General features: G+C 50.3%; 2 protein-coding genes across 2 annotated transcripts in view; both read left to right on the top strand.

Moving 5' to 3' along the window:
• The first annotated feature begins 3824 nt into the window (after window positions 1–3824).
• Window positions 3825–23022, top strand: CFAP45 (cilia and flagella associated protein 45). Its single transcript, XM_084824812.1, has 13 exons — window positions 3825–3907; window positions 4059–4147; window positions 5518–5649; window positions 6930–7066; window positions 8231–8375; window positions 9486–9656; window positions 10735–10913; window positions 12475–12604; window positions 13936–14082; window positions 15172–15285; window positions 17202–17395; window positions 20811–21035; window positions 22837–23022. Exons 1-13 carry the CDS (start codon window positions 3868–3870, stop codon window positions 22910–22912), a joined length of 1779 nt encoding a protein of 592 aa, XP_084680938.1. The 5' UTR covers window positions 3825–3867; the 3' UTR covers window positions 22913–23022.
• Window positions 23023–23053: 31 nt separating this feature from the next.
• Window positions 23054–24294, top strand: part of LOC146334350 (V-set and immunoglobulin domain-containing protein 8-like) — a 39180-nt gene continuing 37939 nt past the window's right edge. Inside the window, exons 1-3 of the mRNA XM_084823608.1 lie at window positions 23054–23108; window positions 23635–23687; window positions 23802–23997. Coding sequence (XP_084679734.1) covers window positions 23054–23108; window positions 23635–23687; window positions 23802–23997 — 304 coding nt within the window. The remainder of the gene's footprint in view (window positions 23109–23634; window positions 23688–23801; window positions 23998–24294) is intronic.

Below are 24294 nucleotides of genomic sequence, written 5' to 3'. Positions count from 1 at the left end.
AGTTTAAAAATAAACAGGATTTTAAATTGCATATTTTAATTTTTTTTAGCTTCATTTTTATCTCTTCCTTTTGTAGCTGGGGTGGTGGCAAGTGATGCTGCCAATGAGAAGGAGCCCCTCACCCTGTCTGCATTTGTTTGCTTTTACATATTGCCTCTTGTGTATTTGGTGGATTGGTGTATTATAATTTTAATATTTTATTAGCATAATTATTCATCATTATTACCATAATCATTCATCACTATTAGCGTTATTATTCATTAGCACACTTATTAATCACTATTAGCGCTATTACTCATTAGCATAATTATTAATGATTATTAGCATGATTATTAGTAGTGTACATTTATTATTTAATAAAGCTCCTAAAGACACCGTGCAATAAGCATTGAAGAAGTTAGAGTAACATACACACACGAACAGTCTTAACTTCCGGGGGAAAATATGAAAGCTGCCATTGCGACGACGATTCATAGAATCTGTGTGGACTCGCAGTCTCGTCACTCTACCCTTTAGTACCTCTGTGAGGAGAACACCCTCTATCGACATTGAAAGCCGGTGAAGAGCAATAAAGATAGAAAAAAAAAGAGTGACACGCTGTCTAAACTTCCGGTTTTAATAGCGCATTTTTCTTTTTTTCCTGGGTGGGGGGAATAATAGCTGCTCATAAATAGCAGTGCAGAAACCCAAAATTATAATCCAGGTCTTATTTTGTGTAGGAAAAAAAAAATACTTCGGGTCAAGGGCGTTGCTAGGGCCTTAAAAGATCTGGGGCACAGGCCTGTAACACAAATTTGCACATACAAACACACACACACACACACGTCTAAGCACACGTCTAATGTGTGTGTGTGTGGTACGTGCATGCAGCGTGCTTGCATATATGGATTACATACATACATAAGAAGTGTGCACCCCATTTCAACTCAGACCCCAATTCAGCATTTTGGAAAACATCCCACTTCTGCTCCGGCCAATTTGCAGTCGGACCACTTCAGCTCAGCACCAAACCTGAGTCAAAGTTTGGAAAAAAGAATCTTTATGCTTCCTGTTGACTACCATGGGAAATTAGGAAATAACCTGTAACTTTTTTCTCTTGGTCAGAACTGGATAATTTCAGGCATAGTAGCCCCCTAGAAAGGGGATTACACCTGCCCAATGTCAGAAAAATAGGTGCAGGGTTTATATTTTGATTTTCTTTTAAAGGGAACGGCCAATCACATCTTAATTCCGTGGAAGAAATGGATAAAAATTTCAGGATTCATTGCCCCATCAGAGGAGATCATGTCTGCCAAATTTCAGAATGCTAGCCACAAGGGTTTTTGTGCAAGGGTGGCCTTGACATGTTGAGGTCTCCAAAAGAGGACATACTTATCTCCCTATGTTCCTTGTGGACCATTGTTCTGAAAGTTACAGACAGCCTAGAGGTGTCCCTAAGTAAGAAGCCAGTAAAGTTTCAGAAGGATAGGTGCAGCAGTTCATGTGGAAGGGGAATTCTCCAGTTTGGGGGAGGGAATGATTTGCTTTCCCTTCCATTCACCCCTTCTCCAATAGTGTTTGGGTAAATTTGTATGAAAATGCACAGGTCATTAGAGGTGTCCCCCAGGCAAGAAACCTGCAAAGTTTCTGAAGGGTGTTGTTGTTGTTCAGTCCTTCAGTTGTGTCCGACTCTCCATGACCCCATGGACCATAGCATGCCAGGCCTTCCTGTCCTGCGCTCTCTCCCGGAGCGTGCTCAAGTTCTGAAGGATATACATGCATTCTAATTTAGAATGACTAGAATTGATTTACATTTCACCCATGTTAGCAGCAGGGGAACATGGGTTGTTGTTGTTTATTCGGTCAGTCGCTTCCGACCCTTCGTGACTTCATGGACCAGCCCATGCCAGAGCTTCCTGTTGGCTGTCGCCACCCCCAGCTCCCCCAAGATCGAGTCCGTCAACTCCAGAATATGGGAACATGGGTGGGAAGGTGCTATTGCGCTCATGTCCTGCTTGTGGGTTTCCCAGGGGCATCTGGTTGGCCACTGTGTGAACAGAATGCTGGACTAGATGGACCTTGGTCTGATGCAGCACGGCTCTCTTATGTTCTTAAATAGGGAGTGCCTCTGATCATGTGCAGAATGGTCTTCTTTCACCACTGAGCACTTACATTCTCCCCCTACCAATCCTATTCCCTTCCATACAACCATCGCTCCTCACCCTGCCATCCTGCAGCAACTCTTCATAAAGACAGATATCTTGTTTTGCGCAACTCCTATGCACACGCTCTCGTCGTATCTTCCTCTCCATAACTTCCTTTGCGCCAAGACTTCACCAGGATTCAGCCAGTGACTGTTTTCAAAACTAGGGCTATGTCATGGAGAAACTCTGAGCATGTACGAAGTGCCTTTCCCTCACCACTGAAGACAGAGTTCATGCAAAATGACAAAAACACAAACGACAAAACATGCGTAGGGCTGTGCTGAAGGGGGAGTCCATTCATAAGACTGGAATTGGGTAGGCGCTGTATTAAGCCCGCAGTACCTTCTTATTACTTTGTTGTTGTTCAGTCGTTCAGTCGTGTCCGACTCTTCGTGACCCCATGGACCATAGCACGCCAGGCCTTCCTGTCCTGCGCTGTCTCCCAGAGCGTGCTCAAGTCCATGTCCATTGCATCGGTGATGCTATCTAGCCATCTCATCCTCTGCCGTCCCCTTCTCCTTTTGCCTTCCGTCTTTCCCAGCATCAGGGTCTTTTCCAGGGAGTTTTCTCTTTCCATTAGTGGCCAAAATATTGGAGCTTCAGCTTCATTATCTGTCCTTCCAATGAGCACTCAGGGCTGATTTCCTTTAGGATGGACTGATTGGACCTCCTTGCAGTCCAGGGGACTCGTAAGAGTCTTTTCCAGCACCACAGTTCGAAGGCATCAATTCTTCGGCGCTCAGCCTTCCTTATAGTCCAGCTCTCACAGCCATACGTTGCTACTGGGAAAACCATGGCTTTGATTAGACGGACCTTTGTCGGCAAGGTGATGTCTCTGCTTCTTGCTATGCCGTCTAGGTTGGCCATAGCTTTCCTCCCAGGGAGCGAGCGTCCTTTAATTCCATGGCTGCAGTCGCCGTCCGCGGTGATCTTGGAGCCCAAGAAAGTAAAATCTTTTCATTGCTTATTGCTTACTCGGGCCTGATTGCTGAGCAAACACGCGGGACATCAGGGCGCGACCCTCCCTGCAAGAGCAACCTGCGCTGGAGCCCCACGCGCACTTTCCCGGGGGTGAGCCTCATTGCGCATAGTGGGGCCTCTGAGCAGGGGTACAGAGGCTCGCATAAATGAGCAGCACTTATCTCCCCTCCGCTTAAACACCAAACGCATATTTTTTATTATTATTATTATTGTTGTTGTTGTTATTATTATTATTACAGCTTTCTGTTGCTAGGATCGTCGGAAGCCGCCTCGCGCTGAGCCAGAGCCCGGGTCCATCTAGCCCAGCACTGTCGACGCTGACCGGCGGCAGCAGCGGCTCCCCGGGGTGTTCGGGCGGGACTCTCCCCGAGCCCCGCTGGAGACGCCGGGGCTCGAACCCGCGACCTTGCGCGCGCCGGGCGGGGGCTCTGCCGCCGAGCCGCAGCCCGCCCTGTCGCCGGGCGACGGCGGCCGACGGGCAGAACAGCGCCCCGCCGCCACGTGCGCCCGCTTCCCTCCGGGAGCGAGAGGGTTAAGGCTTTGGTCCCGCCCTTTCACGGCGGCCGCCCTGGGAAACCTGGAAGTTGCCCGTCCCACGCACGGCGTGCGCGTCTCTAGTGACTTATCTCTGCCGGAACGCAGAGTCGGTCCGTCGGAGACCGGAAGTGCCGCGCAGCGAGGCGTGTCGAAAACACGCGAGGAAATGGGGATGCGGGTAGACGAGGCGACGCGTTTCCTTGCCTGTGAGCGGCCGGAGGCCTCAAAAGCTAAAAAAAAAAAAAAAAAGGGGGGGGGGGAGGGGATGAAAGCGGGCGCGCGTGACGTCACTTCCGGCCTCCCGGGGAGGGGCGGCTTCCTTCTCCCCTTCCGCCCCTTGACGCTCCCGTTGCCTAGGTGAGACGCCACGGAGGGCGGTTCGGGTGTCGCCATGGCGACGAGTAAACAAGAGGAGGCGGGGCTGCTCGCAGCCGGCGGCGGAGATGGTGAGAGCGGCGGGGGCTGATTCCTCCCCCATACACAGATAGGTCCTGGGGCTCAAGCTGGGAAGCCCTTAAGCCCCCAGCCCTCTCTGTAGCGTGGCCACTCTACAGGAAGGGAAGGGAAGGGAAGGGAAGGGAAGGGAAGGAGGGGGGCTGACTGGTGCTCTGCCCATGGGCACTCTGCCCATGCTCAGAGGCACTGTTGTTTGCAGCAGCAAAGGGCTGGATGCCCACCAACTTGCTAAATGGACGAAGTGGCGCAGCAGCCGCGAAACCCTCCTTGCCCTCAACGGGCGAGAGCTGCGCTTTAAAGCGCTTATTCTTGCTGCCGTCAGCCGCCGGCTGGCGTATAAATACAGGTTATTATAACAACACATTTTTGATTTTGCTATTACTCATTGCACCGCTGCGCCGCCCCTCAGCCGAAGCTCTCCGGGCGGCTTACATTTTTATTCCATCCAAATGTTGTTAATAAATGGACAACTAAATAAGGAGAGCTAAATAATAATTCATAGCTAAACGCTAGTTAAGGCATAGATAAAAATCGAATGATAAATAATGATAGCTGTTTTTAGATATGTAAGGACACGCGCGCTCCTATGCGTGTTGAGACGGGGGGGGGGGAAAAGTCCTGCAATTCCCGGCATTCCCCAGCCAGCCATATTGACTAGAGAGTGCTGGGAGTTGTAGGCCTTTTTTTTTTCCCCGTCTCAACATGCATAGGATTGTGCCCTGAATTGTTTTAATTTTTGTACCTTAAATTTTGATGTATTACGATGCGTTGTAGTCTTTTGTGTATGGACTTGAGCACGCTCCGGGAGAGAGCGCAGGACAGGAAGGCCGGGCGTGCTATGGTCCAGGGGGTCACGAAGAGTCAGACGCGACTGAACGACTGAACAAAATACAAGTCTTGTGTGTGTGTGTGTGTGTGTGTGTGTGTGAATTGTGATGTTTTTTGTGAATTGTTGTGAACCGCCCATTTGTTGTGAGCAATGCAACTATATTGCTGTTGCTCTTTCTTGCCGCTGGTTTTATTGCCGGCTTTTATTGTTGCTTTTATTGCGATTTTATTGTGTTTATGTTTTTTTTATCATTTTTTATATTTTAACTGTTTTTACGTATTTTATTGCTGTGAGCCGCCTTGGGAGGGCTTCTGCCCTGAAAGGCGGCCAAGAAAATCTTTAAATAAATAAATATATACCCAGAGGTATTAGTTACCTTAAACAAACCATTTGAAGCAACTGATATGAAAACATATTTTAATGTGTTTATTACCCACCCTGAGTTTCCTGGCTGGGCTGGGCTTATGAGCCTTCCGGGCACCAAACATTTGTTGCTTTTCTAAGTCAGAATTCTCTCTTTCTCCCCTGCAGCCGGGCAGCGTGTGCTCCCTGGGCGCTTCCTCACACACATCCTCTGCACGCTCCCGCTCTCATTCTCATGCCCGCTACAGAACCAGGGCCGCCAACTCAGAAGTGGACGAGAGCCTCTTTGGAATTGCCAAGGTGAGGTCAAGAAGAGCGGTGGCTGCTTTTCCTTTCCATAAGACCTGTTTTCAGATGCTAAAGGGTGCTCATCTCTCTTAAATACCCCCCACCCATTTCTTCTGCATCTCATCTTCCTGTGAGCCCCCTCCCCACAGCCAGCCAGAGTGGGGAAGACTTGGAGCAGGTATGTGCCTGCCTGCGCATTCTGCTGTCTAGGTGTTGCTAACTGTGGTTGGGCAACTCCAAGGCCCTTGCTGCTCCCTGTCCTTCGGGCTCTTGCCCTTCAAGTCAAAAAAGAAACCACTGCACCACTCGAATTCGCAGTGCGTTTCAACGATTGGTCTTTATCAAGGGAAAAACTCTTGGAGATTCTTTTGGAAGATTCCCTCTCCCCTGCCGCTTCGGGAGGCGGATTCCCTCTCCCCTGCCGCTTCGGGAGGCGGATTCCCTCTCCCCTGCCGCTTCGGGAGGCGGATTCCCTCTCCCCTGCCGCTTCGGGAGGCGGATTCCCTCTCCCCTGCCGCTTCGGGAGGCGGATTCCCTCTCCCCTGCCGCTTCGGGAGGCGGATTCCCTCTCCCCTGCCGCTTCGGGAGGCGGATTCCCTCTCCCCTGCCGCTTCGGGAGGCGGATTCCCTCTCCCTTGCTGCTGCATCTTCAGAAGCAAGGGAGAGGGAATCTTCCAAAAGAATCTCCAAGAGTTTTTCCCTTGATAAAGACCAAGTGTCAAAATGCATTGGGAATTCATTTGGTGCAGCTGTTTCCTTTTTGACTTTGGTTTCCAGCCTTACAGCTGTTTTTTCTGGTCCCTATTGGCACGGTCGCTCTTATCCTTAAACCGTACTTGTTTCAGACAGCCCATCAAACCAAGGGCTGTCCTCTATAAAGTAGACCACACGGCCACCTTAAACTGAAACCATCCCAAAACAACACTATTCAATATAAACTGCTCCTGTTCTTGGCTCCCTGATGCCCGTGCGAACAAGTAGATTGCTCAGCCCCTTGGAAAAGGACACCAGGCAGGCAGGGGCATTCATGAACCTCCTGTGTTGGAGGGCCATTGCAGCGCCCTGGGGTTACCACCAGCAAAGCCGTCCTCCTCGACCAAGTCAGCATCTCAACCTGCCACAGCGACAGCATTTGGAACCTGGCACCTGATGCAGATCTTAGTTAGTCCAGCCAGGGATGGGGTGGATGCACCCAGCGGAAGAACCCCAGTGGGAGAGGCAGGCTATTAGTAGCCATAGCGGTGATCCTTGCAGCCGTTCGGAGTGTGTCTGACTCAGGCCCTTTCTTGCAGAACGTACACCTGTCCCGCTCCGGCAGCCCCATTGTGGTCCTCCGAGATGTCACGACGGCAGCTGGGAAGCCCCTCGGCTGGGGCCACAAACCCGAGACAATCCGCCTCATCACCAGGGACCTCATCCGGGACCTCGTGTAAGCTCTTAGTCTTTCTGCTATCCCTGACTTCCTCCTTCGGGCCCCTCTGTGGGTCCCTCGTACCCCCCATATCGCTACATCTCCCTCCAGGAGACGCCCAGGCAGGCTTAAAGACCAAAGATTGCTTGGGGTGGGGCTGGGAATTATCTTTTAATTGTTGAAATACGGCTGAGAGGTCACCTAGTACTATGATGCTGTGTCGTTTATTCTTGTTTAACCGGTAGCTGGGGTGGGTACCTCAGTTTGGATTGGGGGGGGGGGGCAATTTAAAAATGACTCTGTGACTGCAGGTTGCACATATTAATGTCGTTAAAGAGTTCCTTTAGCAAGGTGCCATCTTGGTCCCGTCCCCCCACACCTCTTGACTAGCCAAGCCCCCACGGCAGCCATTATGTGACTCGCCACATCCTCTGTGGGAGCCTTTTTGTGGTGGTGCCTACAGGAGCTTCTCAAACTCCCAAACATGCCTACGGGTCCAAAAAGGTTGGGGACCTCTGGTCTATGAGATTCCAAAGATGAGCCAGCTAATAAATATTGAGATTTTGGCATCTCTTATCTGCAATACACGAGAAGCTCTCCTTCACCTGCCCTGGTCGCCCCCTCTCCCCGCAAACTCACCACCCCTTCCCAGCTCGGCTGCTAAACAAAAATCAACCTCATAGTGTCAAATGACATGACAAACATCACATCTAGTTTGGCCCTAAGTTTCTTCACTCAATACCCCATCCTGCACTTCTGTGCGGTCCCAGCCTGGTCCTGCCCTCGTCCATCAGCAACCACAGGAATGCTGCCCCCTCTGCCACCTAGGAACGAGGAGACCTACCTGGCCCCACACATCAGCCAGGAAAGCTGCAGGGAGCTTGTTTCAGCTTTCCTTGCCAGAAACAACACCTGTACGAACTTTGAAACTCACAATTGGTGCCTGCGTTTTTGCTTTTCCCCCCACTCCTCAATCCCTTTTCCTTTTGTGTCATGCCTTTTAGGTTGTAAGCCTGGAGGGCAGGGACTGTTTTAATTATTACATTATTAATTATGTAAGCCACTTTGGGAAGCCTTTTTTGGTTGAAGAGTGGGGTGAAAATACTGTAAATAAATAATCTTTTTAAGTTGGGAGACATGAGATCTTGCTTATTTCTCTCTCTCTCTCTTTCTCTTATCCAGCGTGCCCACGGTAGACCCCTCAGGAGAGTCTCTGATCATAAGCCCCCAGGATTTTGCACGTATCAAGGAAGCATCCCGGGTCCTGACCAAGGAGGAGCGTGAAGCTCAGCAAACAGCCCTCAAGGTGGAGCGAGAAGCCATCATAGTACGTGCTATCTCTCTTGGTCCATCACAGGGATTCCTATTTATTTACTACATTTATTTCTCACTGGTCTTCCAAGGAGCTCCAGACAGTGTCCGTGGTCCTATTTATGATCCACCCTTCATCCACAAGGGATCCCAGGGTGGTGTATACATAACATGATAAAAGAAACAAATACAGTATTATAATGAAATTACAAAATAACAGACATAAAAGCTATTCAACCAGCAAACCAACCAACCAGTTAAAAGAAAGTTTTGGCATTCACTTACAGCCTACAAAATGCAAACACATCTGCCCTAGTAATGCATTCGTGCCAATCCTGGCCTGAGGCTGTCAATTGACAGGTGCTTTTAACAGATGAGCAGGAGAATTCTGTACTAGTTTCCAAACAGCCTTCAGGGACAGCTCTACATAATGCATTAGTCTGATCTGGAAGCTATGATACATGGATGTCAGTGGCCAAAGCTCTACCTCTCAGTAGCTGGCATATCAGCCAAAGCAGATTTGTAGCATAAAGGAAAGAACCGCCAGCTTCTTTAAAGGTCTTCTGCCTGTTCGCCTGGGAGAAGCCCTTAACTCACCAGAGGTGACTAGGTAAGTGACTGTTTCTAAGCCTATACATCCTAACCCAATGAAACTCCCCAATTCTGGTGCTTGGATTGCCTTCAGCAACACAGTCCCTTTGTGATAATGTTTTGTGCTGTTCCTCTGGGTACTCCTGCCATTTGGGATGAGGTGGGTGGCCATACGAAAGACAGCCTCCTTGGTGAGGGTATCCTGTTTCTAGAATACTCTCCCCAGGGATGCTTGCCTGGCACTTGCTCTGATATTTTTAGCTGCCAGGCAAAGATAGTTTTTTTATGCTCCCCGGGACTCTTAAAGCTCTCAATTTCACTGTGTTGTTTTGTGCTGTTTCTGCTGTCTTTGTGTGTGTGCGAGTGTGTTGTTGTATTCATTGAATATACTCTTTTTTTTAATGATCCATTTGTCAGCCACCCTGGAAACATTGCATCAAAGGGGCAGCATATAAATCTTTAAAATCAAATGATTTTTGTTCCTTGAGAGTTGGAATGAGGGAATGCTCCTGACTGGCTTGCCTTCCCACCCCAGGTCGCAGTGAATGAGCGAAAGAAATCCATGAAGCTGAAGGAGATCTTGCGGAAGAAGAATGAAAAGCTGAATGACCTGGAACAGGAAGCCAAGGAACGGGCACAGTACCTGCTGGAGCGGGCTGCCAACCTACGTATAGAACAGGAAGACGAGATCAAATCACTCGGCGAGGTGGGGCAGAGGCAGCAAGTAATGGGAGCTCTTCTGGCAGCCTTGTATTTAACAAACCACCTGGTCAACATAGGTGACTGGGAATTCCATGCAGGCGAGTGAGCAGGCTGGTGAAGGAAGGGTGGATCTCTCCATCCCTTCTCCACCAGTCTGCTTGGTGTCTGTGCTAGCTAGAGGGGAAAGATTATGCTTGATAGAAGGCCATTCATTTTTAGTCATGACCAACTTAAATGCTATTGATTTCAATGGATCTCCACCTCTGGGTTGGATCCAGATTTAAAGTTCTTGCTTCTGAATTAATATATAAATCAATAAGAGTTCCAGAACCCATCTTTTCTGGGAGTGGGTTTAACTACCTCCTTTTCACATGCTGGAGCAGAACCATTATGCTTTGAGAACAGATGGTGGGACCAAACCCTGGCTCCAGATGAGGCCCCACTTGCATTTTAGCCAACGGCAGAGCTCCCCTTGTCACATTCTGTGGTTATCTGAGACTCTCAGGGGACGCCAATGGCATCCCGTGAGCAAGGAAGATCCGGTCTGGGCAGAACAGTCAGGTCTAGGCAGATGACATGTAAGGCAAGCAGAATTGGGTTACAGTAAGTACAGCAAGCTACGTAAAGGCAGAAGACCTCGTGTGTAAAGGACAGCTGAAACAGGACCATGGATAGCTCAGAGACAGCATTGCTGGATGGAGTTCTCCCCTAGTAGAACCCTAGGAGGATGTTGTCTCAGCAGCAAGCAGAAGCCAATGGAAGCCTTACACAAGCAGCCATGATCAGTATCATGATTAGCTTCACCCCCTCTGGAGGAGTTGGCCAGACTCTTAAATGTCCTCCACCTGATTTTGTAGTCTGAGACTTCTACGAGGCTGGGAAGATGGAGGTTCTGCCAGGGGTTCATCCTCTGACTCGGAGGATGATAGCAAAGACAGGTGTTCTGGACGGAGTGTTGGGCCGAATATGGGACCGACTGTCCTTCCCTTAGAGGAGTAGTCTGATTCTCACATCAGAGCCTTCTCCTGGACCCCGAAAAGTCCGAGGGCCTGGGGCTCATGGCACCCCTCCGCTCTCCGCAGATCATGCTGGAAGCCAAATGCCACGCGATCCGTGATGCACAGATCCTGGAGAAGAAGCAGATCGAGAAGGAGCTGAACGAGGAGGAGATGCGGCTGGCCCGGATGATGGAAGTAGAGAGGCAAAAAGCCAACCAGATGCAAGATGAACTGGAACAGAAGAGGAAAGAGGAGCTGTTCCGGTGAGGCCACACCTCGGTCTTCTGCAGGGCTTTGTGCTGCCATTCCACTGAGGCTAAAGCCACAGATAGGTGATCGTTTTCTCCAGCCCACTCCCCTGAGCATTGACAACAGTTCAAAAGAGGGATTATTGTTGCTTGTAGTGTGCATGCGTATCCTATTTTTTAGGGCTGTGCAGGGACCTCCCTACCCACTTCGGAGGCTGATTCAGAGCTTCCAAATTGGCCCTGACCTGCCTCAGCCTGATCCGAAGCTGGGCCGACCTGCTTCGGCCTCTGGATCAGAAACGAGATCCAGACAGCTGAAGTGGACCCCCACCGCCCAGCTGCACGAGCCCCCTGACCACCCCCTGCCCAGCCGTTTACACCTCTAATTTTGCGTAGATGGCCCCTTTACAGCCGCAACCCACATGACATTTAATTACCAGAAGAGGAGGAGTCACCATTTTAAAAGAAAATACTTGTAGGATTTTTTTTTCTGTCTAACCATGCATAGGATTGTGCCCTTAAAGACTTAGACACAATCCATAGAGAAGCATGTCTGCAAACCTCTGTTACCCTTGATCACTAAATGGATCCTCCAAGTTCAGAGGTAGCCTATCTCCAAACATCAGCTGCTGGAGGCAGACAACAGGGGGAGGGCCATTATCCTCCTGGCCTGCTTTTGAGCTTCTGATGGAGACAGAATGCTGGACTAGAAGGACCCTTGAAGTTCATCATTCCTTTGGCAAAGCAATTCCTCTGATTATTCATCATTTATTTATTTGAAGGTGCTGTTTTATCCTATTTTGCCAAAAAGACTCCTAGAGTGTCTTAACAACAATCTTTTCAACAAGATGGTCCTTGCGCCACAGGCTTACAGTCTTAAAAGGCACGAGACACAAGGAAAAAGGGATGGGGAGGGCAGAGGAAAATATGAAATGGCCTTTCAGCAAGGCTGGTGGAATTGCCCATCTTCCCTTCTCAACTCCCTGAGTACAACCTGTTGGAATGGCTGCTGGGGTATCCTTATCCCATCCCAAGGGCAGGGTGGAAACCAGCAGATTGATTCCTCAGATTTTCTGCACAACCATGAGGACTACAAACCTGATTTCTATAAATAAAAAAGTGCCCTTCCTCAAACCCTCTGAATTCTTATAGCTCGGCAACTCAAGGGTTCCACATTCTTGGAATTCCCTCTGATTATTTGTTCGTGGGATTCTCTTTCTGGGGAGGCTGGTGGATCCGAGGTTGGTGGGGCAGAGATTCCATCCTGGGTTTTAGTCACAACCAGCCAGCAGTCTAAAGGAGCTATCCAAGATGCTGGACCCATTTGGGGGATAAGGGCTGGCACCTTGGACAGCTCCTTTAGACTTCTGACTGGTTGTGACTAAAACCCAGGATGGAAGCTCCGCCCCACCAACATTGGATCCACCAGCCTGCCCCAGAGCGGCTCATCCATCATCGGAGTGACCTGCCTGTTCCTAAGAAGAGCTGTGCAATCGGGGCTTCAGTTGGTTAGGCCAGCCGGTACAGGCAGGGCCTGGTTACTCCAAAGAGATGCTTTCCGCCCCCTGATTCCCAGGGGGAGGCGCCACATCATCGAGCAAATGGAGAAGAACGAGGAGCTGCGGGCCATGAAAGCCGAGCAGCGGGACCAAGAAGCCCAGGAGATGCTGGAGTACTTGGAGCGGCTGCAGTTTGAAGATGAGAGGGTAAGGAGGAGCAGAGGGGAGGGAGTGGACCGCAGCACCTGGGTTGCCCCCGGTTCAATCCCCGGTTCAATCCCCGGTTCAATCCCCGGTTCAATCCCCGGTTCAATCCCCAGTTATCTCCTGCTGACACGCCTCCTGGGTGGGGATGATGGAATCTGCAGTCCTGGGGAAGGCTGGTCTGGGCAATCCTGGATGACATGGGCAAATAGTCTCTCCTGGCCTAAGGCAGGCAGCTTCCTAAGTCCCAGGGGAGGGGCCGTAGCTTAGTGGGAGAGCATCTGCTTGGCATGCACAAGGTCCCAGGTTCGATCCTTGGCACCTCCAGCTGAAAGGATGAGGTGTCAGGTGGTAGGAATGGTTTTTCGGTGCCAGAGACCCTGGAGAGCTATGCTCAGCCAGAGCTGACCATCCTAGGACAGAGGGACCAATTGTCCAACCTGGTGAAAAGCAGTATGTTCTGCCGATGTTGGGTGTGAAGGCCTCTGGGCCCTGTCGGCAAAGCACTGAAGCCGGAGGACTTGAATGTAAGCCAGGCCTGCATAACAGAATCTATGAGCCTGAATGCAGGCCACCGACCGTGCAAAGCAGGGGTGGGGAACCACTTTCAGCCCAGGGGCTGAATTCAGTTTTAGATAAATGCTTGGGGGCTGCATTCCAGTTGTGGGTGGAGGTCAAAATACCAAATACACCAGTGTTTCCTAGCTTAAAGCTCTTACTAAGGTACTTGCTAAGTAACTAGGCTTTAGGAGACACATTTAAACCTTTTAGAATGGGGGGAAAATCACAGAAAACTCAAGAAAGCACCAAATGATGATCATTTGGTGCTTTCCTGACTTTTCTGTGTTTTTCCCCCCATTCTAAAAGGTTTAACTGAGTCTCCTAAAGCCTAGTAACTTAGCAGGTACCTTAGTGGTTGGGGGGGGGGGCAAGGGAAAGGGGTGGGGCCTTCTGGGGAACCCTAGTTGCCTGGATTTGGCCCCTGGTTGCCTGGATTTGGCCCCTGGTTGCCTGGATTTGGCCCCTGGTTGCCTGGATTTGGCCCCAGGGCCTGAGGTTCCCACCTGTAAAGGTCTTTCAGGTGCTTGATATCCCACTCCACCCCCATTTTTACAGTTGCAGGCAGGGCAGCCAAAATGACATAAAGTGGGGTTGGGATAGAATTTCAACTCTTAAAGCCAAAATAAAAGAAAAAAAGAGATGGAAGCCCAGCCCCTCTTGACACAGTCAGCCTAACTTCAGGCATAAGGAAAGCGGCCACTTTGTGCACGCGGAAGGATTGCAAGCACAGTTCATGATGACGCTTTGCTCTCTCCCCTTGGCCACAACTCCAGGAAATGGAACGCCGGAGGCTGGAGCGGTTAAGGATCCAGGCCGAGATCAAGTACATCAACGACGAGAACCAGAAGCGTAAAGAGGAGACGCTGGAGCAGGAGAAGATGGCCGACAGGCGGGTGCTGGACTACCAGCAGAAGAAGATGGTACGTGGCCGGGTCATTTGGGTAAATGTGAGGGTGCTGCTCGGGAAGGAATCAACCTCCCATATGAACCTGCCTCTAGGTTGAGATCACCTCCGGAGGCCCTGCTGTGTACATCCTGCCACCAAAAGTAGTCCAATTGGTGGGAACGTGAGGCAGGGCCTTTTCGGGGTCAGCCCCCCAGTTCTGGAATTCCCTCCCAAAGGTTTTAACTCTGCTTCTTCTGATTTTCAAGGCTTTGGTATTAATTTTTCTTTGATGACGTTTGGTTTCATTTTGTTCTTTTATGGAAACTGCTTTGGGGGGGGGGACTTGTTGGGGCCAAAGAGTGGAATAAAAATCTTTTTTTTAATACAGTAAGTAAATAGAACAGAAGGGGGTTGCAGTCGCAACAGAAAATCTTTCCAGAAGAAAATTATTGGCTGTCTGAGCCCCCACCCTGGGCGTGACTGCAAGGCCACCTGGGATACTCCCTAACACCTGCCTAGCAGACATGGGGAAGATTGGCTGCTGGAGACAGGGCATCTGACTTCAGCAAAAATGGAACTTGGGAAGCACTCTTGATCCTCCACTAAATGCCTGATGGCAGCAAAGGATCAAGGCATGGGGAGTGAGTACCTCTTGTGCCTTACCACAGACCTCCCCCTCTCCTTGACTCTTTGTTTAAAAGTATTTTTATCCCGCTCCCTGGAGCAATTTACATGGAATCAGTAAAACAAGACCGTCTGTGCCTGCAGTCTTACAATCTAAAAGGACACGACACGGGAGGAGAAAGGGATAGAGAGGGAAGAGGGAGGGACATAAGCCTCTCAGCAGGGCTGGTGCAATGGCCTTGCTTTCTCTCTTGTCTCCCTCCGTGTAGGGTGCTGGTGGTGACTGTTGAGAGACGAGGAGCTTTCATGGGGGAGGTTTTCAGCAGGGCTGGTGGAATGTCTCCCCTTCCCCTCTCATCTCCCCCTATATTCATACCCAGAGTCGTGAGTTCAGATCCTGTTGCTGTGCATCCCCGGCAGTGGAGGTCCACAGAGTCCTCCTGTCTCCAGGACTGGCTTGTTTTTGACCGGCCAGCTCATTGTCTTTGGTCCGGCACAGGCGCGGGAGGCTGAGTTTGAGGCCGAGCAACAGAAGATCCACCGAGAGAAGGAGATGGAGACAGCTCGCCTGCGGGCCTTACAGGAGAAAGCCCAAGATCACCAAGCAGAACAGGTAACACTCGGCAACATGTTCATAAAGTGTGGCAGCCCCACCACACACACACACACACCTATCCTTCCCCCAAGCCTGGCTCAGCTTTCCTATGTGTCTAGATTATTTATTTAGTTATTTATGTAGTTATTTATTTAGTTACTTCACTTAGTTATTTTATTTATTTCATTTCTATACAGCCCAATAGCTGAAGCTCTCTGGGCGGTTCACAAAAACTAAACCCTCAAGGTACAGCATGAAGTAATGTAAAATAGGAAAGCTTAAAACATCAGTGTACTAGTACAACCAGAATAAAGCCTGTTTGTTTATCTAGACCAGCCCCATCCCTGACAGCAATTTCAGCAGGCAGCAAAAACATTCTTATGTCTACTTATGAAAGTAGGTATAAAGCAACTTTATCCCAGTTGTCGACTGCAGTCCCCTAAACTCAGGGATGGGCGGAAGGTAGATCTCCAGATGTTTTGGACTTCAACTCCCAGGAGGCCCTGCCAGTATGGCCAGTGGTCAGGAATGCTGGGGGTCGAAGTCCAAAATATCTGATGACCTACTTTCTGACGCACCTCCCTGCTCTAACTACGTGCTCAAGAAAACAATGCAACTACATAACCGGTTCAACTTGAGCAGTCCCAAAAGGTGTTCCATTCCGCAGCATCAGTTGATGTCAGTCTATTTTACTATGTATTCATTTGTTTCCATCATTTTTTTACCCCACTCTTCAGCCAAAAAAGGCTCCCCGGAGCAGGGTGTAATCTAAAAGACACGACACAAAAGGAAAAGGGATTGGGAGGGAGGAGGAAAAAATTGAAGAGGAGTTGATGTCAGTTGGCCCTGTGTTGGTTTGGTGCAGTCCAGTTTTGCCTACACCTGTATCCCTCACTCTCCTTCCCACGGGAGAGCCAATGTCAGTTAGAGCCTGTTTGGGATAAAATCCTGGTTCAGAAGAAGAAACCCTGCTAGAGCCAGGCCTGTTTTAGGAGCCCGGCCAGGGAGCTGTATTTACTTTGTAGTAAATACAATAAGTTAAATGTTCCCTACAGCTGCATGGAGCCTGAATGAAGGTTAAGAGGTGGCACAAAGAGGCAGAATGCCCCAGCATGTTCTTGAAGCACAGTCGGTCTTCTATTATCAATCAATCAATTAATTAATTAATTACATTTCTTAATCGCCCATCTGGCCAGTCACCCAGCCACTCTGGGCAATGTACAGCAATGCAAACAGTTTTAAAACAATAACATTCTACATTAAAACATCATATTTCTGAAGATACCCTAACCCACCCCAAATGCCATCCTGAACAACCATGTTTTTAATGCGTGGCGGAAGCTCATTAAAGCCCTTCTATAATATTAGTGAACGGATGCCAGTTTCACACAGGTGGGAACAGCCCTTCGTTTGATAGAGCAAAGTGTTTAAGCAAAATCATACCGCTAATGGAGTTGGACACATTGTTCCTGCCTTCCTGCACCCCTAAAGCCCCCTGGAAGAGGGGTCAGTCCACTCTGTTTCCCTGAGGGGGCGGGCTGCCCCACAGCAGGGGTGAGGGAGAAGCCATATAATTCTGACTGTTGGCCTGTGAATCTCCCCTGGTTTCAAACTGTATGGACTGCAGGGTTATGCACTGGTTAGGGAAGTCTCCACACATTTAAATGAGTGAAAATTAATTAATGCATTTTAAACATGAAATAATCCTGTGGCGTGCCCCCCTAGGATCTCCCTAGTATGCATGCTATGTTTCAGGTGTCTAGGTTTCACGGTCTTGGTGCAATGGTGCTGACAAATGGATGGACAGACAGACGCAATCCTCTTTTATTATTATAGATAATGACATTTCCCCCACCCCATACACACACACGCACACACACACACACAATCCTACAATCCAGCCAGCGCATTCCCTTTCCTTCCCACCCCTCCAGGACGCGCTGAGGGCCAAGCGCAACCAGGAGGCAACCGAGCGGGAGTGGCGCCGGAAGGAGAAGGATGCCGCACAGAAGAAGGCCCAGACGGAAGCCATGCTGAAGCAGAGCCGCCTGGAGCAGGTGGCCCAGAAGGAGCACAGCTTGGCCGTCCAGGTGCAGCGGGAGCGGGCCGAGTTTGAGAGGATCGTCAGGTAAGGCAGCCGCCGGCCGCTTCCTTTTGGGGGTGCTTGAAGCTCCGGAATGCTTTCACGGGGACGCACTGAAGCTGGAATAAAGCCTGCAGATGTCGCTCTTTAATTTGCACATTTTATTTAAGTTTGGGTTGCGGTTTTTTGCATTTGACGGGAGGGGAGGGGTCATGAGGGCCTGGAAGCAGAAGCACAGTTTCGCAGGCCACGGTGCAGAGATCGGCAACCTTTTGAGCAAGCCGAGCGAAGGCTGGCTTCGACTACGGAGCCCCGCCGGAGTTAGTGACTCGAGAGGAGGGAGAGCGAACGTTTATGTCGCTTGGTCCTTGTTGGTTTGGCAAGCTGCAGTACCACCACCTGCAGTTGGTGGCGCTGCAGCGCAGCCGAGACCAGGCCAGCCGCGTGGGACTTGACTGGCTCCCTGTGTCACCTGGTCCCCACTGGGCTGGCCAACTGCAGTACCGCCCTCTGGCCAGCTGCAGTAGGTGGCGCTGCAGCACAGCCGAGATCAGGCCAACCAGGTGAGAAGTGATTGGCTCCCTGTGTCACCTGGTCGCTGCTGGGCTGGCCAACTACAGTACTGCCCTCTGGCCAGCTGCCGGCGCTGCTTTGCAGTCAAGTCCAGGATAGCCTTTCACTCTTCCTGCAAGCTGCAAAGTATAAGTGGCCTGGATCCTGCGGCCAAAATCCCCATTTAAGACCCTGCAAGAGCTGTGGGTTGTAGGGTTAGGTTGGCAGCTGTGCCGAATCCCAGCTGTGCTGAGTCCAGCCTCTGCTTGGAGGCCTCTTAGGAAGGCGAGTCTGCCACCTCCCAGGATGTCCAATACCTACTGTAAGACTCACCAATGCCTCTGCCAATTAAGCCAATTGACACCCGTAGTGTGGTGGTGTCCTAGTGCCAGGGCAATCGTGTTATTGGCAACAATTACCTTGTTTACTGACCACGGATAATAATGTGGTTGCCGTGTTTTGCGTTTAATTTTCTTCTGACCTCCCTGTTACAAATCTCCCACCTCATGTATTGAATATAGCCTGAAACTGTCCATAAGGCTCCGTGGAGGAGAGTCCACAGAAGCTTGTGCCAGAATACATGTGTTAGCTTTCAAGGTGCCCCAAGACGCCCTGTTGGCTTTGCTGCAGTAGGCACGGCTTCCCCCCCGGGAGTGACACCCACAGCAAGCAGCTTGCTTCGCGGTTCATACTGAGCGAGCGACCAGTAAGATTCCTTGCCCACGTTATAAGTAGGAGCAAGAGCGGAAAAGATAAAATGAAATGCTGTCACTTGGACGAGACGATATTGGGCCAGCCGAGATGGAGAACCCAGGTCCGGGGTCCCAGTCCAGCCCTCCGGGGTTCCCCAGGTAGCTCCACCCCCTTCTCCCGGCTCCACCCCTTTCCCCCAGGGACCTATGGTCTGCCTTAGTAGAAAACACTCTTCCTCAAACTGGTGCCCTTCAGATGTTTTGGACTGCAACGCCCACAATCCCTGACCATGCTGATGGGAGTTGTAGTCCAAAGCATCTGGAGGGGACCAGGTTTCCTACCCTGGCATAAAGCATCTTCATATTTTCGTCTGTGAGTGCCTGGCTGCCGCCCTTCCTTCCCTCCCAACCACGGCAGATGAGAACTGGGAGAAGGGGAGGCTTTCGGTCGGAGACAGATCTGTGCACTGTGATGGGGCGCCTGGCTATGGCTCACCCTCAGTCTAACAGCCTCGGCAGTTATAGTCTAAGGGAAGAGTTCACGAACTTCTCTGCCCCAGTGTGATGCCTGGTCGGGGGCTGTACATACCCACATGCGCACGCACACCCATAAAAATACGCATGCGCCTGCCAGCGATCCTGATACAGATTGCCCTGTAAGAGGGTTTATACAAAGGATTAAAAATGTATTTTTATTTTTAGCCCACTCTTCAGCTAAAAAGCCTCTCAGAGTGGCTTACAAAGATAGGAAGCACAACAGTCCCTGCCGGCAGGTGTACAATCTAAAAGACATGACACAAAAGGAAAGAGGATTGGGAAGGAAGAGGAAGAGGAAGAAAAGCAAACTCAGGCATTAGATTCTTCAGGCATTTCTACATGAAGCTTTTATTGTGCGCTTGTGAATGGTCACTCACGGTTTCGTGCGGGTCTTTTACATGACGTCATCAACCTCCGGGGCTTTCTGGCCATTATAGCAGCGTTATTCCCAAAAAGGAAAGTGTGATAAATTTCTGGTGAATATCCAGAACGCTGCTATATTACAGCTCTACCACAGCACCATCTAGTGGCTGTATAATAAAACATATAGAACTTGCCCAGAAAGAAACCCTCCTGGAAAAAAAACACATGTAAAGGAGGCGATCTTAATCCCGCCAGGAATCCAGAAGCAGAAGCCCCAGTAAGGGCGCGAGTTTTTAGCCTCGTGTGGAGGATCCCTTAGTTCAGCAGTTCATGAAGTTAAGCGTAACACAGTGAAAGGACTGCTTTTCTTCTCTTTCTCTGATGGCCTCAGCAGGCACTACTTCCCCACTGCCCCCACCCCAGCCTTCGCTCCCCCGCAATCCTGATACAGCCCTGTCTTTCCTCACTGCTGCTGTCAAAACAAACCGACCCGTATCAAGATCTCTGGGAGACAGAATTGCAGCGTCCTTGGGGGCCGCAATTGAGGTCTTGTTGGGAGCACAGGTTGTGCACCCCTGGGTTAAGGGCTCCATCCATCTGGAAGTTCTCTCGTGCTCCTTTCGTAGCATCATAACAGTTGGAGGGGGCTTGCTGACACACTCATCCCCAAAACCTGTGATTTCCCAGTTGATCAGACTGTGACACCACAGGAGCTTATAGAGGCAGAGTTAAGATGCGCACCACACTTAAAAGGAAAGTTAAGGACTGATTGAAAGACCCAGTGTTTCCCAAAAGTTCACAGTAGACATTCCCAAGATGCGAGTATGCTGCTGGTGGTCCCACGTGGACCTATGACCCGATAGCAGGAGAAGAGCCTTCAGTGTGGTGGCCCCCTTCCTCTGGAACTCCCTGCCTCTGGAGGTCAGGGAGGCACCAACATTGTGCTGCTTCCAGCCCCTCCTGGAAGCATTGTCATTTCAGGAAGCCTTCCTTGAGTGACCGGCCGCGGTTTGATCAGAACTCAGTCTCTTTTTAAAAACAGTCATTCTTTTAACATGGTGTTTTTATTCTTTTATCCTGTCTGCTGTTCACTGCTCCGAAGTCTTTTGGATGTGGAGCAGTATACAAATCTTGTTAATAGATAAAATGACATAAAAGTGAACAGATAAGTATGACGACGAAATAGATGTTGTTCCCTGTTAGGGCCCCGTTGCTGCACTGTCTCACTGGTGCTTGATGCATTTCAAACGAATGCCTTGGTAAAGCGCCCATCCACACACAGCCCTAGCTCCTTGCGGCGTCTCCCCCCACTCCAGGATCCAAAGGGAGCAGATCGAGAAGGAGCGGAAGGAGCACGAGCGGCGTGTGGCTCTTCAGCAGACCCACGCCGACGAGATCCGACGCCAGGTGCGCGAGCACCAGCAGAAGCAGGTCCAGGAGCGCATCGCCATCTTCGAGGAGGGCAAGCGGCTCAAGGAGGAGGCCCGCCGGCGCAGCGAGCGCATCAACGAGATCAAGCGGAAGAAGCTGGACGAGCTCCGGTGAGCTGCCCGTTGTGACGTGCCGGGTGCTTGACGCCTGCCCCCAGCCTTGCTGTCCTGGGCAGGCAACAAAAGCAGGGGGGTAATCCTCTCCTGGAGGCTACAGGGTTGTTGGTAGTATTGGGGCTCTTCATGCAACACAGGGTGGTGATTGCTTGACAGGACAGTGTGTTAAAATTCGTCTGTTCACGCAACGCTAACCAACACTTAACGGTTGCATGTGGGTTGTTTGGAACCGTGGGTTGTTTGTTGAAGCGTGGGTTAGGGTGTTGTCTGAATGCAGCACGTTTTCCACAGGGTGGATTAACGTGTTGTCTGAACGCAGTCGGGGTGGCTTGTTACCCATGCCACGTGGCTTGTTAACCATCCTGAACAAGCTAATGACAAACCGTGGGTTCTCCTGGTGGCTTGTTCGAGAAAAATAAGATTCACTGCATGCCACCCTGGCTGTGTTTGGACAACACACTAACCCACAGTTTGACAAATACGGTTCAAAACAACCCATGCTCAGCTGCTGAGTGTCAGTTAGCATGTTGTATGAACAGACGCATTTAACACACTGTCCTGTCAAGGAATCAGGGCTCTGGTTTCACAGTTTTCTGGGTCTGAGGGTAGGGAGTGAGTCTGGTAAGCTCTCACAAACCATATGCTTGGACCTCAGAGCCCTTTTCAGAAACAGAAAGTGAGTAGAACAAGTGGGCTCCTGCAACAAAATGTTGCAGTGTGGAGCACTTCTGTTCATTCCCTCTCCCCACGCTCCCAGTTTTCCTTTCCCCCACCCCACAGCGGTTAGTATTATATGCCCGCTGAACATGCTCAGTCCTCATTCGATTATTTTTGGCTTCCCCCTGCATTTTGGTGTGCGGGAGGGGGGGAGGGGGGATGGAATGGATACACTGGTACCCAGTCTGAGCTATGTTAAGATCTTGGATTTCTCCATTTATTTCTGTGGGCAGCTTTTATGTCTGTCCTTGGGGACACTTAAAAATAGCTTCTCAGTATGGATGAGGAAATAACTTATCGCGACAATGAACCCATCCAGAAAATGAGACAGTTCTGTCTTCCCTTTTTATATCTCTGCATCTCCCCCTCCATCCTCCTGTCCCAGCCGCTCCCTTCCATTCCCCCTCCCACCTGGTTTTTAGGACTTTTTCCTGTCATCATTCAATGATCATTTGGGAAGAGGCCATAGCTCAGTGGCAGAGCCCCTGCTTTGCATGCAGGAGGTCCCTGGTTCGATCCCTGGCAGCTCCAGGTAGGGCTGGAAAAACTGCCTGAAACCCTGGAGAGCTGCTGCTGCCAGTCAGTTTCGACAACACTGGGCTAGATGGACCAAGGCTCTGACTCAGTATAAGGCAGCTTCCTGTGTTCCTATGGTTGTTTTAGGGGGTTCCCCCTTCCATGTTCCACCCCCCTAAAATTTGTTTGTACTTCTGCAAACCTCGAGGATTCGCTGAGCCTGATGATACTTCCCTCTTGGGTGTGGGTGCTGCTATTCTGGCTACAGCAGTGCAAGCACTCGGAGAATTGAATCAGAAATACCGGAAATGATTGGGCAACAGCGAGTCCTGCGATCAGTCAGGCCTGATATAAAGGCTATATGCAGGGGGTTTTTTGTTTTAAATGGTATGGAGAAGCATCCAGTCATGTAATCCGCCCTACCCTTGTCTAAAGTCGTACAACCCAGAGTCGGGTTTAGCATCTACATGAGAAGGAGGCCTGTGCTTCCGGGTCTGGGATGCAACAACAGATCACAGGCCCTCCGGTGACCAGCTTCTCCTTGTTCTCCCCTTGTCTGCAGGGCCGCCGGTCTCCCCGAGAAATACTGTGCCCAAGTGGAGCGCAAAGCGTTCATCCAGTCGGCCCCAGTGCACTGAACAGAAAAGATGCTTCTGCACCCACACGCCCTGCAGACTCTCAATGCGTAGCCTAGATTTTTCTATTTTCTTACTTTCCAAGAGTGTTTATGAATAGAGCTATTTCTGGATGTATCTGTGGATTTTTCTTTCTTTCGAGTCATGGCCCGGATGTTCAGGGAACCGTTAACTCCCTGCTACCCAGAGCCTTGCTGGAGTAAGCCAGCCTTGTAAATAAGCCTACAAAAGTTACTAGCCTGCTTTTTTTTTTTTTTAACGAGCCTGCTAAGTTGCTAATAGTTGCGTTTCCATGCTGGCTGTGAAAGAGGAGAACCCCACTCCTCCACAGCTACCATGGAAACGCAGGCTCCTAACGTCTTATCAGGCTAGAAAAAATGTGTTCTACCATGCAAGCTGGTGGGGGGGGGGGGAATCTATCCTTTGCCAGTCTGCTTGTTCGCCTGCATGGAATTTCTAGTCGCCTGTGGCTACCAAGCGAGTTCTTAAATACAAAGCCGGATTCTTCCGCATCGTGATCAGGGTTGGGAGTGTTCTGCCATTTTGTTCAAGCCAGTGTTTTGGCAGTTGCAGAGTTCTGCCTCTCAAGAAAATGGGCTTTTGGCTTAATTAAGACCGGGGGGCGGGGGGGGGGAGAAAGAAAGAGAGCCATTTTGCGGGTTGCAGCGATAGTCTTGCAAAACTCACGGGCAGCGTGTGGTGGTAAGCTGACGCATCGGGTACAGACGACGTCCACTGGTCAAGAGTCGAGTTTGACTGCTCTGGCCTTCTTGTGATGGTCAGAAACAAAATACATGAGGCAAATATATGCGAATTCGCTCAGCTTGCATAGTTCGTGTCTGGTTTATGCACCCTTGAGTGGGCTGATCTAATCACCCAACGGTGTTCTCAGGGCTCGGAGTGTATTTTGAGCTATAACACTAACAGTGTAAGAGGCAGGTGTGTCATCCCAAACAGGCAGGGGGCTGAACTTCCAGAGGTCCGGAAGGGTCAGAAACAAGGACATAATCAAAATCAGCAGGGGTCAAATTCGAAGGTAACAATCAGTGAAAGGCATCAGAAGCTTAGGCCGTGTCCTTACTCCGGAGGTAAGTTGCTCGGACTGAGGAGGAACGGACACGGAGGCCGGGGCTTTATAAGGCATGGTGGACAGGGATTGGCCCTTGCGGGTCAGCTGACAGAATTCTCAGGCAGACTGGTACTGCAGCCTAGGTTGAGCCCTCAAAGCACAGACCTCAGTTTGCCGGGCTCCGCTGAAAAAAACGGGTATAGCAAAGCCCCTACACTCCCATGTTATCCCAGGGCCCAGTCCTTTTTCCAGGGAAAGTGAAGGGCTGCCGTTCACTCATATGGGAACATGCTGCATTTGGGGACGCTGTTATGCT

Source organism: Heloderma suspectum, chromosome 17 (assembly GCF_057233095.1).
Source record: "Heloderma suspectum isolate Gila_16-S chromosome 17, 16-S_ref, whole genome shotgun sequence".
NCBI lineage: Eukaryota > Metazoa > Chordata > Lepidosauria > Squamata > Helodermatidae > Heloderma > Heloderma suspectum.
The sequence above is the reverse complement of the archived record's forward strand: the minus strand, read 5'-3'. Positions and strand labels throughout refer to the sequence as shown.